Genomic DNA, 18231 nt, shown 5'->3' on the forward strand with positions numbered 1-18231 from the left:
CACCCCTCACCATATTTTGACACATCCCCTGTAAATTGACACCCATTGAATTGACCTCACACTGGCACAGTTTACAATAGGCTCACCAAGAAGTGATCCTGTCGTGAGGATCCTCCTGGGAGTACAAAGGTGAGTATAGCAGTAGCCTAGCAATGCCCCGGCACTGGCCCTTGGCACTGCCAGGTTAGCACCATGCCCATGGCAACCTGGCAGTGCCAACCTGTGCCAAATGCCGGATACCAGTGGGAGCCTCGTGAGGGAGGGGGGAATCATTTGTATTCTATGGTGGCCAGGAGCAACAGAGGAGCAGGGGATGCTGGCGATGGCCGTTGGAGGAGGCAGGGGGAGGAGGTAGGTGCAGCTCCAAGTGGGGAGGAGCAGGGGAAAGGGCCAATGATCGAGGGGGTGAAGGGAAATGCTGACTCCGATCAGAAGTGGGGAGGAGAGCCCTTGAGATCTCCACGGTGGGCTGGAGGGGAGGTTAAAAGAGGGCACCCCGATCTCTGTGCAGCCATGTTTTGCTGGTGTGGTGAGGCCCCACCCCACTGCAGGACGATGCGAAACATACCCCCTTAATTTTTTTTGGCAGAGTATCTGACATGTTTCTCCGGAGGGAAACACACCAGTTTTCTCACAGGAAACAACATTTTTTGGTAAGATTCCCCCCCTTCAAAACTATGAATGACTATGAAAAGCAGGTACCCTGCTGCTCTGGGTAGAATATATGTACAATGATCACATTCAAATGTACTACGCCCTAAATGAGATACATTGATCTCTTAGACTTGGATATGCACATTTACATGTCACATAATTATTTTAAAAATCTCACATGAATTTATGTCTCCAAATATTTAATGAGTGTCTTTTAAATAGTTTTCAGGAAGCTAAATTCTCTCGGCTGACAATTCCACCAGGCATTAGTACTTTGACACCAACCCCATTTAGGGGTCGTAGGTCATCAGCGTATTCTCCTCTGCGACCTTCTGGGAGGTGAGCTCCTATTTAAGGACAGCGGGCAGGCTCCCGAGGCTTCAGGCCTAAATCAAAGAACCATAGAATCCCTACAAAACAGAAGGAGGCCATTCGGTCCATTGAGTCTGTACCGACCACAATCCCACCCAGGTCCTATCCCCATAACCCCATACATTTACCCTGCTAATCCTCCTGACACTAGGGTCAATTTAGCATAGCCAATCAACCTAACACACATATCTTTGGAGTGTGGGGGGAAACCGGAGCACCCAGAGGAAACCCACGCAGACATGGGGAGAAAGTGCAAACTCCACACAGGCAGTGACCCAAGGTCAGAATTGAACCTGGGTTCCTGGCGTTGTGAAGCGGCAGTTCTAAGTACTGTGCCACCATGCCACCCATGGTCTGTCAGGCCTAAATGAAGGCCTGTCAGGTTGGCAGCCCCACTGGGTTAGGAGAGTGCTGTCAAGGTAGACAAGTGAGCAGGAGGGCTCCTCAGCATGGAGGCACCCTCAGTTGCCTACATAGAAGTGATCATATAGAGAGGCCCAATGCTGGCTGGGCCATCAGAGTGGAGGGAAATCTGACTGCAAGCCCATTGAATAAGTGTCTGCAACCTTTGCTCCTCATAGTGCTGTCACTGAGACTTGGAACCACTGGCTTCGATAACTCCCTGACCTGCTGCTGAGAGCTGAGCTGGTCACTAAGTAAATTACCCAGCAGTGGGAATCCGTCAGAGAGTCATTCCAACTTCTTTGTTCCCAACTCCTCCCTATGTTCTCTCAATCCCCACCTCAAACCTTGTTTCCATGTGGCCAGGAAAATTCGGCCCACCTTGGTATTGTGTTTGCCAATCGCTTTGAAGAGAACATAAAACAAAAAGAAGCCTGTGCAAGAAAATAAAACGTAAGCCAGAATTCTATGTCCCTATTATGAATGGGCTTCGAGGTGGGTTCTCAAGATCAGATGGGATGGCAAGGGGGTACCATTCCGATGCCTTCCGACTATTTTACCAGCAGCGTGGTAGGTAGCCAGTGGTTCACCTGCCCTTAGCCCAGTTGAGGTCCTTACATAGCCACTTAAGAACTTCTTCCCCTTCCACTGTTGCCATTGAAATTAGAGAAGGCCACTCTGCCCTCAGGTTTGTTCCATCATTCAGTGAGATCATAGCTGACCTGTATCATAACTCCCACCCAGCTTGGTTCCATATCCCTTAATACCCTCAAAGATCTATTGATCTCATATTAAAATGATTAATTGAGCCAGCATCTACTGCTTTTCATAGGAGAGACTTTCGAATTTCCATCACCCCTATGCGTGAATGCATTTGCTATATTGAACACCAGGAATTTAAAGTAAATGATTTGTCCTTCAATCCCAACTTTTACAAAGGGTGGTGATGAGGTGATGCTTATCCAAACGCACCAAGCAAAGACAAAAGTGGCCCTGTAAACTCAAGATATTCAGCCCTTGAGTCAAAACTACAAATCCACAACTCAGTGCCCAAGGACCACGTGATTCATATCTCTTACGTGCAATTATGAGGCTTTCTGAAAATGGCTGAAATCATCTTGCAGGCTCTTTAGGAGCAGAATTGCAAGTCTACTGTCTGATTGTGAAACCTTAGTTACAGTGACTATAACCCTGCCTCATTCATTACTGGAGACCAATATGCAGAACCAAATCACTCACAAAAGGAGAAAAAAGTGTCTGTGTCGGGGAATGGAAAGAAATTACAAAATACATGGTACACAGTTTTAGGAAATGCCTACCTCCGCGCAATTTATGTTCTGTTAACTTTGTACTTTCTGCAGCAGCTACCTTACGTCTTTGCTCACTAGCCCTCTGGAGCTGTTGGTCTTAAACAGAACTACATCATTCCAGTTTCTCCTAGTTTTAATCTACAACTTTCAATCCGTGCTCACGCTTACTTGCATTCTCCTGTCCAATAACCTCCAAGCAGTGCTCTACTGGGACATGACCGAGTTCACTGGAGTAGTTTCATTTAGGATATACTCTGTTTAAGGAATAGGTTTTATTGTTAAAGTTGACTTACACTGAGATGAATTGATTGTTGTTCAGAAACTCAGCCGTGGTCCTTAGAGCGTAGCATCATTTATTCAAGACAACCCTTTGATTCCTTGTTTGATTGAATCATCAATGATTATGCCTAAATAAAGTGACCCTGATAACCTGAGACAATTTTTGGAAATACAAAAGACACTGGCAGGTTTCTGAAGAACTTGCTGAATTATCACAGCTTTGATCAGATCTCCTATGTATTTCCACAGGGTGCACACACATGAATATATTTGCAGGCACAGGCTTATGATATACAACACATTTCACTGTTGGATACATTAATATTTTAACACTAACCCATTGGTGGCAGGGTTGGTGGTGACGAGTTATGTCATTATCAGACTCGGATGCCCTTCAATTAATAAATCATTATCTGTCTTTATTAATGTAGCAATACACATGGGAAGTGAGTGAGTTCATTAAGTACCACCTCACATAAAATTTACGGCTTGGTGAGCTATTTATAATTTCCGACAATGGCATCTAATCTCTGCAGTGTTAAGTTAAAAGTTATTGTGTGCGTTGACTCATGGGCCATCATAAATCTTTTTAAATGACAAGCTGCAGATAGCAGTTTATTGAATAATCCTTCAAAGACCTGTAAGAGCATTGTTTCAAATACCTTTGAAAGTATAGTTACCATGATGAACCTAGAGGTATATTCTCAAGCTGCGAATTTCGACTTAAATTAAATGCATATGTTGTACCTTGAAGGATTCGACACCAAGGAGCAGTGGTAAATACACAGCAATATTGAAACTGAGACAATAATTTAGACCTAAATTTTGTGAAATATGACATTGATAAGTATCATTACAAGTAGGACCATATGCGGTGAATGCTTTTATGCCTTTATATGTCTATCGAAGTTTTATTTTGCAGGAAAGAGAAGCTACAACATGCACTGTACTCAGGACAAATGTACTTTCCCATGATCTCCCACTGTCATAGCATAGGCGCCAGCACTCGTCACCAACATGGACCTTATCTACTTTTCTTTATCTTTTTCAATAAAAAAAATTCTTCCATTTATACAATACTTCCCTGCTCTCAGGACATATGTCGCCAGTTAAGTACTTTTTGAAGTGTAGTTACTATTACAATATAGGAAATGGAACATCTAATTTGCACACAACAGACCCATAAACAGTTATAAAACCAAAAGAGAAAATGCTGATCTGGCAGCATCAGTCAGGGGAGAAAAGAGCTGACGTTTTGAGTCCAAATGACCCTTAGCCAAAGCTCATCAATAGTAATGTGAAAATGACCAGATAATCTGTTGTTTAGTGATTGAGGGACAAATATTGGCCAAGGCACAAAGCATAACTCTGAAATAGCACTATGTGGGCATTAATGTCCACCTGATTGGGCTAACAGAGCCGTACTCTTTTGCTTAACGAGTAAGTTTCACTCTTACTCTGTTAACAAAGAACATTTCACATGTTGCTCCTACATCTAAATGTTGTTTTTATACCCCCTCCCCACCCCTCCACCAAACATCAACAGAATATGTACATGAGGCTATAGATACATTGGAACTTCCCATCCACATCTTCATGAATGAAAATCTGCACTCGGTAACTTTCTAAAGGCACATATTTGCATACACCTGACAAGTGACTTATTTTCAGCAGTGTCTGTTCCTTTTAGCTTTGTAAGCTTGAGTGTCACCAGTTTTCCTTTCTTCTATCATTAAAGTTTGAAATTTTACTCCAATAGCTTAAATTGGATTTGTGCCCACATGTGTAAAATTCAATTCAGGTTCATTGCAAAATGTATAATGTGACACATTGTAAGCCGTTTGTGCATTTAACTTAACTTGTAATTATAAAATTATTTCTAATATAGTCCCACTTCCTATATTGTAATAGTAACTACACTTCAAAAAGTAATTAATTGGCTACATGATGTCCTGAGAGCAGGAAAGTATTTTCTAAATGGAAGTATTTATTTTCTTTATTGAAAAAGACATAGAAAAGTAATTATAAACTATTTCATGCTGATACGTGATATTTGCATTCGATTATTTTTCACAATGAATATGTAGAAGACCATTTTGCATCTACACATTGATTCTTTAATGCTTCTGCTATTGATCTGACCTAAACTTTCTTTGTACCTTTTGTTATCAAGTTCAAATACCCACTAAAAATAAGTGTGCACTGTGCTATCAAATCAGCTCGTGGGTTCACATTTGTTAATATTTCACCTTGAAAGATCAAATCCTCAGTCATACTTTCACCAAGCCACCTGAGCAACTTCTTTCCAGACATTGTCTGGGATTTTCCGACCTCGTCCACGACTGGGATTCTCCGGTCCCGCTGCTGTGAACAGGGATTCGGCTGATCGCCAAATTTTCCATTCTCGCTAGCAGCAGCGGCAGCTCGCTAGTACAACATCAAAGAATTCCAGCTGTTAGCTTCTCCTTTACCTGTGTGATAATCAATATACTTGGAAAATTTGCTGAGGTAGGGCAGGATGCACTTAACTTCCCATGGTTATGTCATGTCTCGGTCAGCTTAACTGTCACTTTGAATTGAACAGAAAGAGATATCCTGAGGCAATACAATGAGACAACGGATGACACTGTTGAAAGGGAAGGTGATATTGAGGTGTGAAATTCATACCATTACTGAAAAACTTAGCAAGAAATTCGTAACAAATCAACTCAGAAACGATAAAATACAAGCCTTTGATTGTTTCCTGGAAAATGAAAATACATGGATAGCTGTGGCAGATTTTCCATGTTAGAACTTAGCATAAAGTATCACCCACTTGGAGTGCAGAGGAGAAAATCAAACAGCAAGCTTTAGATGCCCGCAGTAGGTATCCAGTTGTAACTTCTTTAAAGTTAAGCCAACAAGACTTTTTAATGAAAGTGTATTTTTGTTTTAGGCAGGAGGCAAGCACTACCATCCAACTTGTGCGAGGTGTGTCAGATGTCACCAGATGTTCACAGAGGGAGAAGAAATGTACCTAACAGGTATGCCAGGCTTACACTGAATTACATGGGGGTATACATCACAGAAACAGGCTGTTGAGCCAAGTTTGGCCAAATCAAACATATTCTTTAAGCTGCCATGCTGAATGAAAAAATGCATGATATCCTGTAAGGCCCAGTAGAACATCAGATCTTTTTTGCTCCAGAGCCAAAAGAAATACAAAGTAACAATTTATGAAATAATATATTTTTAGGACATTCCAAAAAAAGTGGAACAACGTATTGAATAAAATATACTATGTTATAGAATGCCATCAGTATTTGAGTTTACTGTGGCTTTGATGTTTTTGATTTCAGTTGAAGCATTTTGATTTTTATACACTGGCTGGTGACCCCATTAACATTTTCTCAATGAGATGTGAGCACCAAATGGCTTGACTTCTGTTAACTTGCTGGATTGGTGGGATGGAAAATTAGGTGGATACACCCCACCTCCAGCCAATGGTTAAGGCCTGTTTGCGGTGGTGGGAGGGGAGTGAACGAAGGGCAAGAATGGATTGACAATATCTTACAGGGCCCGGAGCAGCCTGTTGGTACCTGGAGAAAGTGGGATTGGCATGGCCTGAGCATGCTTCACCCTTTGTTTCTTGAACACTGCTGTCAACATCCTACATCAAGACTTTTAACTCTTGAACACTGTTGTCGACATCCTGCATCAAGACTTTGAACTGTTAGTGATCTGTTTTGCACATGATAATCAGACAGTTGATAGTTGAAGTTCTCCCTACATTGTGATAATTTACTAGACAGGTGGTGTGGAGATGTTGCCTCAATTCTGAGTATTCCATTTTCTTATTCATGAACCATGTCACATAACGTCAATGGTATTACAAACCAGGACAAAAAAATTAGCTGGATATAAGATGGAGATAAGGACATTTCCAAAACAAAATAACGTTTGACCGTCATTTAACTTGGGGTAGTGACAGTACAGTGATAATGTTAACTGGACTAGTAATTCAGCAGCACAAAATACTAATGTTCTGCAGACATGAATTCAAATCCCACCATGGGAAAATTAAAATTAATTAATAAATCTGCAACAAAATGCTGGTCTCTATAATAACAATTATTAAAACTACTGGATTATTCATGTCCTTCAAGGAAGCCAAGCTTACCTGAACTGGCCTACATGTTACTCCAGATCCACACCAGTGTGGTTGACTCTGAACTACCCTTTGAAATGGTTTAGCAAGCCATTCATCTGCTCAAGGGCAATTCACAATGGGCAATAAACGTTGGCCTTCCCAACAATGCTTGCCTCTGCTTTCCTCCTCCCAGTTAACTACATCCACCACAGCACAGGCATTCCAGATTAATATTGACCTTGGATAAACATACTGCAATAATTCAGAATATTATAATACAGATTTGGTTCTTTGGCCAATTTGATTTCAGGCACTCACCCTGTTTTGATGGTGTTGGTTGAGGGATAAATGTAGGTGAGCAAACATCAGCAGAACCTCATCACCCCGACATCCCCTCCTCCGGCCCCACCCCATTGCTGTTCCTTTGAATCATGCCACCAGATTGTTTGTATACCTCCAAATAGGCAAGCAGGAGCTCCTTGGTTTACACCACATTTTAAAAAGGAAAATTAGTAATTCCCCAGTACTACACTAAAGTGTTGGCCTGGCTTATGTGTTAAACTACTGGAGTGGAGCATGAATGCTCTGTTTCTAATGGAGAAACAGACACAGAGCCAAGCTGATATCGTCAGTGTGTCCCGTAGGCTGTGACATAGAATGCTATGAATTGAAACTTAAAGTGCTCTAATCAAGTATAATGTTGCATCTGTGACCAGCTAAGTTATCCAGATCAATATTGTGAGTATTCTATCTGACTTGTTGAAGGACCCGCATCATTATTCTCTGATGTGCGGTAACATGATATTATCAGCAGCCGTGTTTAATTACCCTGCATATTCATTCCAAGTTGAATAGGAAAACAATGCTTTTTTCTATTTAGTGTTATACAGGCAGACTTACTCCTTTCCCAAGGAAAAGGCGCTTCTCAGATTTCTTCTGAATGGGAAACTAGGAGCCAATTAATAATTGCAGTTTCATCTCATTTTGTTTTGGATTGGTTGCAATTCTTTCAAAAACTCAAGAGGAAATAACAAATAAGAAAAAGTGTGGGTGATTAAAAGCTGTGTGAAACACAGTAGGGTAGCTACTTGTGTTCACCAGCCAGACCACAATCAGAGAAGTGATAAAACAAGTCTGATTTTAATTGTAATGAACAAGATTAGCACACAACTGGTGTCATACCTAGCACAAAAGAAGAATGTTATAGTGTTTAAAGGCTAATCACCTCAGTCCTCAGGATATCAGTGCAAGAACTCCTCAGAGTAGTTTCTTCCGCCTAACCATCTTCAGCTCCTTCATTCTGCTCTCTATCAAAAGATCAGCGGTGGGAATGTTTGTTGAGGATTGCACAGTGCACAGTTCCATTTGTAGTTCCTCAGATACTGAAGCTGTCCATGTCCGAATGCAACAAGTCCTGAACAACATTCAAGCTTGGGCTGACAAATGACATTCATACCCCACAAGTGCCAAGCAATGACCATCTCCAATAAAAGAGAATCTAACCACACAACCCCCCAATCACCCTTTGACATCCAATGGAATTACATGACTGGATTCCCCACCAAATATTTCATGGGGGTTATCAGGGACCAGAAACATAACTGGACCAGACATATAGCAGGTCAGATGCTAGGACTTCTGCAGCAAGTAATTCACCTTCTGACTCCCCAGAGTTTGTCCACCTTCTACAAGGTACAAGTCTGGAGTGTAATGGAATACTCTCCACTTGCCTGGAGAGTATTCCATTACAAAAGTGCTCAAGATATTCGACATCATTTAGGACAAACCATCTTGCATGATTAGCATCCTATCATCCACCTTAAACATTCACTCCCTCCACCACTGATGCACAGTGACAGCAGTATGTATTGTCTACAGGAGGCACTGCAGCAACTTGCCAACATTGCTTCAATGGCATCTTTGAAATCCATGACCCCTACTTCATGGGAATGTCACTACCTCAAATTCCCTCGAAGCCACACACACCATCTTGGAACTATATTGCTGTCATTGTCACTGAGTCAAAATCCTGCAACTCCCTACCTATCAGAGTGAATGTGGCCGTACCTACCCCACATAGACTGCAGTGGTTCAAGAAGGTGGCTAACCACCATATTCCAGTGGCTATTAGGGATGGCAATTAAAAAGTGGCCTTGCCAGCGACAACAACATTGTAATTAAAAGTACACGATCCAGGCACTAGGTAGACATGAACAGGTAGGCCAGAATTCTCCGATCTCGCATGCCCTGCTGCCACTGCCAGCGAGAATGGAGAATTTGGCATTCAACTAAATCTCCATTCACTGTGGGGGGACCGGAGAATCCCAACCCCTGGCAAGGTATTGAATACAGTAAGAAGTTTAACAACACCAGGTTAAAGTCCAACAGGTTTATTTGGTAGCAAAAGCCACACAAGCTTTCGAGGCTCTGAGCCCCTTCTTCAGGTGAGTGGGAATTCTGTTCACAAACAGAACTTATAAGACACAGACTCAATTTACATGAATAATGGTTGGAATGCGAATACTTACAACTAATCCAGTCTTTAAGAAACAAAACAATGGGAGTGGAGAGAGCATCAAGACAGGCTAAAAAGATGTGTATTGACAATACACATCTTTTTAGCCTGTCTTGATGCTCTCTCCACTCCCATTGTTTTGTTTCTTAAAGACTGGATTAGTTGTAAGTATTCGCATTCCAACCATTATTCATGTAAATTGAGTCTGTGTCTTATAAGTTCTGTTTGTGAACAGAATTCCCACTCACCTGAAGAAGGGGCTCAGAGCCTCGAAAGCTTGTGTGGCTTTTGCTACCAAATAAACCTGTTGGACTTTAACCTGGTGTTGTTAAACTTCTTACTGTGTTTACCCCAGTCCAACGCCGGCATCTCCACATCAAGGTATTGAATGGCAGAGGTGCCCAAAGTTGCTCTTTAAATTGAGCATTCTATTCAGCATGTATTTAAAGCAGGCACCGCAGGGATGGAATGCTGTTCAGACATTCCAGCCACATATATGAAAATCTAAAGCTTAATAAGCTTAGTACGCAAGTTGTGCTCTACTCCCAAAGCCCTTTACACTAAGCATTCACATCGGAATGCACTAAGTTTCTCTGATATATTAAAGGCGCTCAATTTGAATGAACTTTGTCCTGACTCTGACCAATGACGTTTTCTCTTTGGGAATTGAAGACAAAAAGCTGACAGCTGACTTTGTCCATCTGCATCCTCAGACAGTATCTCCTATTGGCTCAGAATCTTGGCTAAGTTTCTCAAAAGCCTGCGAGCTGAATCATGTCACCTTTTTGCCTGACCCTGCTCAAAACCAAGATTTTGCAATGTTGGTAGGGTCTTATTGGTAAAATTAGATACAAGCTGAAGCTGACCTCCTCCCAGCCAATGTAATTGTAAATTGGGCAAAAACGAGTGCATGTCAGAGATGTTATCGTGTCAGTTTTCTCTTCAGCCTGTGAAGAAATTATCAGTTTTCACTTGGTCTCTCCTGATAGTGGCATAGCTGAGGTCATAGAATAGAATCCGTACAGTGCGGAAGGAGGCCATTTGGCCCATCAAGTCCACACCGACTACTACCCCACCCAGGCCCTGTAACCCCACATATGTACCCTACTAACCTCCCTGACACTAGGGTCAATTTAGCATGGCCAATCCACCTAACACATACATCTTTGGACTGTGGGAGGAAACCAGAGCACCCAGAAGAAACCCACGCAGACACGGGGAGAATGTATAAACTCCACATAGACATTCACCCGAGGCCGGAATTGAACCCAGGTCCCTGGCACTTTGAGGGAACAGCTAACCACTGTGCTACCGGTCGATAACTGAATGGATTGGGGAATTTCAAATCGCACTCTGTAGTTTGTTTATACTGGTGGCACAATTCATGGTCATGATGTTGTCAAAAGTATGCACTTTGATTTGGATAATTCCATCCTCTAATAAAATAACTAATCCTGAAAGTCAAAGGAAGAACAATTAACTTCCCTTTCATTCTTCCAGCACCTGGTTAATCAATAAGAAAGGAATACATTTTTGTAAGTAATACTTTTTGAGAGGCGGCTATTTGATCGATGGTTGGTAGTGTAGAGGAATAGAATGGCAACATATTTTTTTCCTATTTATCTGCAGGAATTGAATTAATTTACCGACATCTGACTCCTCTGTGAAGTCAGTGGAATATTCTTCATCAAGGCCATTTCACGGAATCATAAAATAATGCAGCATTGGAGGAAGATCTCAATTCATAATGCTTGAGCAGAATCTTTGAAAGCTGTCCAATTAGTTTCACTCTCCTGCACTTTAACCACAGGAGCAGGTCTAATTGGGATATAATAACATGCCTTGTCAGTAACACCTTTTTTCGAAGGCAAATGTAAGCAAGATGACAAAGAGGATAATTGTCTCTTTTGGCAGTGGCAGTAACTGGCAAAGGTGATCAAGCCTCCCCACCTCCCCCCTCCCCCCCACCCCCACCTCCCTTCTCACCACAGAAACTGAATATTACCTTTAACTTCCTTAAAGGGATGAGCTCATGGCATTATTTGTCAAATCAAGAAATGGATCAGATGAAGATGAGCCGCTATTCCACTACTATCAAAGGAAAGGAGTGTAAAGTAATCTCAAACAAATAGGATGTATGTCCAATCTTGACTTCCACTTCTGGACTGTGCTAGGCAACCATGCACTGTGCACACTCTGGCAAGGATTCCGTCTGATCCAAGAGGTGCCCGCAGGCAAGTTGCTCCTCATTTTTGGGGAGCCAGAAGGAGTGAGAACATCCCTCCAAATTCCATGATGCCAGCTTCGGTCTCTGACACTCCACCACCCCTCTCTGCAAATCAGAGAGCCCTTCACCCCCACGAACTTCTTGCATCTAGCCCAGAGGGTGTTGGCCGCCTGACGTTGTGACAGCCTGATATAGACCGGCTGGCCCAGGGAGCACAGATTCTGGCTACAGATGAGGCCTCATTATGTGAGGGATCAACAGGCAGCCAGCTTGTCAGCTCTCGGGCTACATTTATCCCACTGTTCCTTATAGCAGGGGTCTCCAAACTACGGCCCGCGGGCCACATCCGGCCCGTGGCGGGTCACATCCGGCCCGGATACAATAAATTTTATTCATTCATTTATAGAACTGATTTTTTTCTTTGGCCCACGAAGATGTGTAGAATATACGATGTGGCCCTCGTACTGAAGAGTTTGGAGACCGCTGCCTTATAGTAACATACGAGAAATGTGTGATCAGGCCTGCTGCCCACATTAGCATTCATGTGCTGTCAGGGAACACAGAAATGCCTGCAAAAAAAAAGCAAAGAAGTCAACAGACAATGCCTGAATAGAATAACTGACGTTATCAAAATATCAATATGCGACTGCTTCATAAGAAATTTGCTTTAGAATATTGACTTCTTCAAAAGTTACAATCAATGTCAAAAATAATTAATTCAGGCAGTTTGTTTCTTCTGCCTGAAGCAGTAAAATATTTTTGGCCAATGTTGTCTGCACTTCCACATGCTGAGTTTATTACGATACTTTCAGTGGTAAATCTGAAGAAATTATGCTCGTTATTCAGAAAGCCAATGGGCTGTGTTTGATGAGGGACGTTGGGAGCCTGAAAATGAGGTAAAAAAATGGGTCAGGAACCTGTTCTTGTCAACAGTGGGACCTGCGTGGCAATTTTACCACAAGTACCCTCATTACCCAACAGTGGGCAGATTCCTGATGCTCCTGACCCAGTCACAGGGCCAGGAGCTCTGAAATATCTGAGCAGGTGCCACAGAGAGAGGTGGTTGCAGGAGACCTGGAATGTCCAAGAGGTGAGCAAAAATATGTAAACATTCAAAGGGCCAAGGGTTGGAGAGCAAACTCCTTCCTCTGCTGAGGTCGTTAGGGCCAAAGGTGTTGCCTTCCCTTGTTTGACCCATAGAACCCTATTCCCTTCTCTGGACCGAAGCAGGAAGGCTACCACCATTTATCCAGCGGCCTTTCCAAACGACAGGAGGTCACCCTTTGTGGTCAGCAATGTCAAATGGAACCTAATTTTGTCTTTAATTATGTAAATCAGCTATCCACCACATTAAGGCGAAATGTTATGATCCTGTGTCACTGTCCGTAAAATGCCCAACTGTGGGATCACATCAGGAAATGGATTCAACCATGGGAGCAGTTTAGCAATTCAGCAATGAAGGACCAAGGGATTGATTAAGAAGGGGAAAATACAGTACGAAAGTAAGCTTGCAGGGAACATAAAGACTGACACTAAGAGTTTCTATAGATACGTGAAGAGAAAGAGGTTGGTGAAGACAGATGTAGGTCCCCCACAGAAAGAAACGGGAATGTATAATAGGGGACAAAGAAATGGCCGAGCAACTGAATACATACTTTGGTTCTGTCTTCACAAAAGAGGACACAAACCAAATGCCAGAAATGTTGGAGAAGGCAAGATTTAGTGAGAGGGAAGAACTGAGCGAGATCAATATTAGTAGAGAAATGGTGTTAGGAAAGTTGATGGGGTGAAGTCAGATAAATCCACAGGGCCTGATAATCTACGTCCCAGGGTACTTAAGGAAATGGCTCTGAAAATAGTGGATGCATTGGTGATCATCTTCCAGGATTCGATAAACTCTGGAACAGTCCCTGCAGATTGGAGGGTAGCAAATGTCACTCCAATATTCAAAAAGGGAGGTGGAACAAAAACAGGGAATTATAGACCAGTGAGCTTAACATCGGTAGAGTGGAAAATTCTCAAATCCATTATCAAGGACTTTGTAGCAGAGCATTTAGAAAGCAGTGGCTGGATCAGACAGAATTAGCATGGATTTATGAAGGGGAAATCATGTTTGACAAATCTATTGGAATTCTTTGAAGGTGTAACTAGTAGAGTTGACAACGGGAACCAGTCGATGTGGTATATTTGAACTTTCAGAAAGCATTTGACAAAGTCCTGCACAAAAGATCATCGTGCAAGATTAAAGTGCATGGGATTGGAGGAAGTGTATTGAGATGTATAGAAAACTGGTTGGCAGAGAGGAAACACAGAGTAGGAATTAATGGATGCTTTTCAAATTGGCAGGCAGTAACTAGTGGGCTGCCACAGGGATCGGTGCTGGGGCCCCAGCTATTCACAATATATATTAATGATTTGGATGAGGGAACAAAATGTAACATCTCAAAGTTTGCAGATGATACCAAGTTGGGTGGGAGGGTGAACTGTGACGAGGATGCAGAGATCCTTCAGAATGATCTGGACGGGTTGGGTGAGTGGGCAAATCAATGGCAGATGCAGTATAATTTGGATAAGTATGAGGTTATTCACTTTGGAAGCAAAAACAAGAAGGAAGATTACTACCTGAATGACTGTAAATTGGGAGAGGGGAGTGTGCAGCGGGACCTGGGTGTCCTTGTGCACCAGTCACTGGAAGTAAGCACGCAGGTGCAGCAGGTGGTAAAGAAAGCAAATGGCATGTTGGCCTTCATTGCGAGAGGTTACGAGTGCAGGAACAGGGATGTGTTGCAATTATACAGAGCCTTGATGAGGCCACACCTAGAGTATTGTGTGCCGTTTTGGTCTCCTTTTCTGAGGAAAGATGTTCTTGCTCTCGAGGGAGTGCAGCGAAGGTTTGCCAGGCTGATTCCAGGGATGATGGGATTGATGCATGAAGAGAGGTTGACTAGGTTAGGATTGTTTTCGCTGGAGTTCAGACGAATGAGGGGGGATCTCATAGAGACTTATAAAATTCTAAGAGGACTAGACAGGGTAGATGCAGGGAGAATGTTCCTGATGGTGGGGGAGTCCAGAACCAGAGGTCACAGTCTGAGGATTCAGGGTAGACCATTTAGGGCGGAGGTGAGGAGACATTTCTTCACCCAAGATTGGTGAGCCTGTGGAATTCATTACCACAGGAAGTAGTTGATGCCAAAACATTGAATGTATTCAAGAGGCAGCTGGATATAGCACTTGGGGCGAATGAGATAAAAGGTTATGGGGAAAAAGCAGGATTAGGCTATTGAGTTGGATGATCAGCCATGATTGTAATGAATGGTGGAGCAGGCTCGAAGGGCCAAATGGCCTCCTCCTGCTCCTATCTTCAATGTTTCTATGTAACCTGCGATTGTACCAATCCTCACACCTCCCACCTCACTTCCAGAGGACTGAAAAATCATGGCCAAGTCTCCAGTCCAACATAAACTCGATTCACAGCCACCGACTCCAGTCCTCCATTTGTTCACAGTTCACATTCTTAGCATTCACTTGGAGAACATGTTCACTTCATCACTTTCACCAACTCCCATCTCCATAATATCACTCATCTCAGCCTCTTCCTCAGCTCATCAGCTGCTGAAGCCCTCATCCATGTCTTTGTTGCCTCGAGACTTGACTATAATAGTGCTCTTCTGGTGGGCCTCCGACCTTCCACTCTCCATAAACACAACCTCATTCAATACTCTGCTGCCCGTATCCTAACTCACACCAAGCCCCATTCACCCATGAATCTGCTGCTCGCCAATGTACATTGGCTCCCTGTCCAACAATATCTCAATTTTAAAAGTTTCATCCTTGTTTTTAGATCTCGCCACAGCATCCCCTGTCACCATTTCTGTAGTGTCCTCCAGCCCCACAGCATTGTTGAGAACTTTGCGCTGGTCCAGTTCTGATCTTGTGCAGATCCCTGTTTTTAATTGCTCCAGTATTGGCGGCCATGTTGTCAGCTATCTGGCCTCTATGTTTTGGAATTCTCTCCACAAGCCTCTCTGCTTTCTATCTCTATCCTTTAAGATGCACTTTAAAATTGAAGGCTTTGATCATGTTTTTGCTCCCCGTTCCAGTTTCTCTTTATGCGACCTACAAAGTCCTGTCCCTGGAATATTTCACTATGTTAAATGTACCATCTAATTCCAAGTTGTTGTTGTAACTTACACATGGCTGTGAGAGCGAGACTCCATTGCAAAAGACAGCAGACTATGCTTTATTACCTATATTGGTGGGACAAACATTTGCAATGATTTGGGGGTCAGTGTTTATGATCTGGCTTAAACGAGTGAGCTCTAAAGGAAATTTGGATGTGTGAGTGCTTGTCAGTAAGTGTGGTAAACCACTGTTATATGTTATCTGTAGTGGTTAACCACCGTAGTTAGTATTTCTCAGTACCTGTATATGTGGCACATCCCTGTCGGTTCCGCCCAAGTCTCCTCCCCCTGGTCTGGGTATAAAGGCGGTGGCTCCTCCCCCTTGCTCTCAGTTCAGACCAGATCACTGACAGGGATGGCTCCAAGTTCTTGCTAATAAAAGCCTATTTGTCTTGCTCACAACTAGTCTCGGCTTGATTGATAGTGCATCAGTAAGATCAGCCTGGAACCCCAACAAATGACGGCATGAAATTTCTGCATAAGGCAGATCCTGGAAGTTCTAGTTCTTAGATCTCTTCTACCTTGGTTTATTTCCTGAACATTTCCCAATACCTGCGATTTAAATTGTGAAAATGAATTTCCATTTCATTTATAAGTATTTCTTTCTTGCTCTCGGAGATCAGTTGAGGCTTGTCTCGGGGTACAGTTTTGCAAATTGGTTGCAGAGCACAAATGATGTTAAAACATGTACAGAAATTGCAAATACTTACTGAGCATCCATAACACATGATCGTTTGGAGCTTTGAAAACACTTTCTTCTACAAAACAAAATCCCTTGGCAACATATCTTGTGCAAGTTCTCTTGTGAGGGGCAGTCCAAGGCCACAAGAATTTTAAAAGGCAGAGGGGCTTCTATGGCAGGTTGAGGCAGCAGTGTCAGTTAATATATTTTGAAATAAATAAATTTAATATCATTTTATTTCAGAATATGCACCGGAGAGGGTCCTTTATCCAGTTTGCTTATGTTCTCACCTTTCCTTGACTGTGGCAAATGCAACATCAGAATGTGACCAATTGCACTTGAGCTGGCACCTCCCGCCACCCTATATTGTCTCAGTGTGAGCTCCATGTTAGCCAAACTGGACCTTGCAAATAGGCTGAAAGGGAACTGTATACTGTGTCAGTGAGGCAAAGCTCATATACTGCTTTGAGTCAGGTGACGCTCAAATTTACCTGCATGCTTCAACTGACAGAAGTGTACCATTAGTTTAATTTTCCTACCACAGAACCAGGTTGCAAAGCTGTAAGTCATAATGCAATGATGCCACACCTTCGATTTGAATTTATTTATCTTTTTCTCTTTGTTTCAGGTTGTGAAGTGTGGCATCCACTTTGTAAGCAGTCTGCTAGAATGGAAAAGAAGCTACGGGTGGGTACAACACATCCACAAAAATGCAACTATTTCTCTGATGAACTGAATATCATTAACACATGAATGCCTTGATTTCCTGGGTTAAGTTGATATGTGCAATTAATTCAGTTCCCTAAATTATGGTCACAGTCTGAGGATACAGGGTAGACCTTTTAGGACAGAGATGAGGAGAAATTTCTTCACCCAGAGAGTGGTCAGCCTGTGGAATTCGCTACAACAAAAAATAGTTGAGGCCAAAACATTGTGGGCAGGATTTCACGGCCTTGCTCATCCTGAAACCGTAAAACCGAGGTCAACAGACCTTTCCATAGTCCGCCCCTCGCCTGCTCTGATTCCCGTGACGGGTGGGGCGATAAAATTCCGGCCTGCATGCTTTCAAGAAGCAGTTAGATATAACGCTTGAGGCGAAGGGGATCAAAGGATATGCGGGGAAGGTGGGATCAGGTTATTGAAGTGGATGATCAGTCATGATCATAATGAATGGTGGATCTGGCTCAAAGGGCTGAATGGCCTCCTCCTACTTCTATTTTCTATATTTTATGACAGAAGCATTTTGTGGTTAAACCTGTGTTCCGTATGATTTATCTTTTGTATATAACATGTTAACTTAGTTTAAAAATTGAAATGCTTTACAAAAAGATCCTAAAGACAAAACAAATGATGCCCATAAATAGGCTTCCACTTCTTCCTCTTGCCCAAGGTAAAGCTGCAATGATGCCACACGTTTCATTTGACTTTATTTAGTTTTTTTTCTCTCTAAAAGCTGATCTTCTTGTTTTAATTTCTATGG

At 42.6% G+C, this 18231-nt stretch overlaps 1 protein-coding gene across 1 annotated transcript in view; it reads left to right on the forward strand.

The window, feature by feature from the left end:
- ablim3 (actin binding LIM protein family, member 3) overlaps window positions 1–18231 on the forward strand; it is a 276638-nt gene that overhangs the window by 188099 nt on the left and 70308 nt on the right. The window contains exons 7-8 of the mRNA XM_078231125.1: window positions 5953–6040; window positions 17380–17438. Coding sequence (XP_078087251.1) covers window positions 5953–6040; window positions 17380–17438 — 147 coding nt within the window. The remainder of the gene's footprint in view (window positions 1–5952; window positions 6041–17379; window positions 17439–18231) is intronic.

This window comes from Mustelus asterias, chromosome 16, assembly GCF_964213995.1.
Source record: "Mustelus asterias chromosome 16, sMusAst1.hap1.1, whole genome shotgun sequence".
NCBI classification, from domain to species: domain Eukaryota; kingdom Metazoa; phylum Chordata; class Chondrichthyes; order Carcharhiniformes; family Triakidae; genus Mustelus; species Mustelus asterias.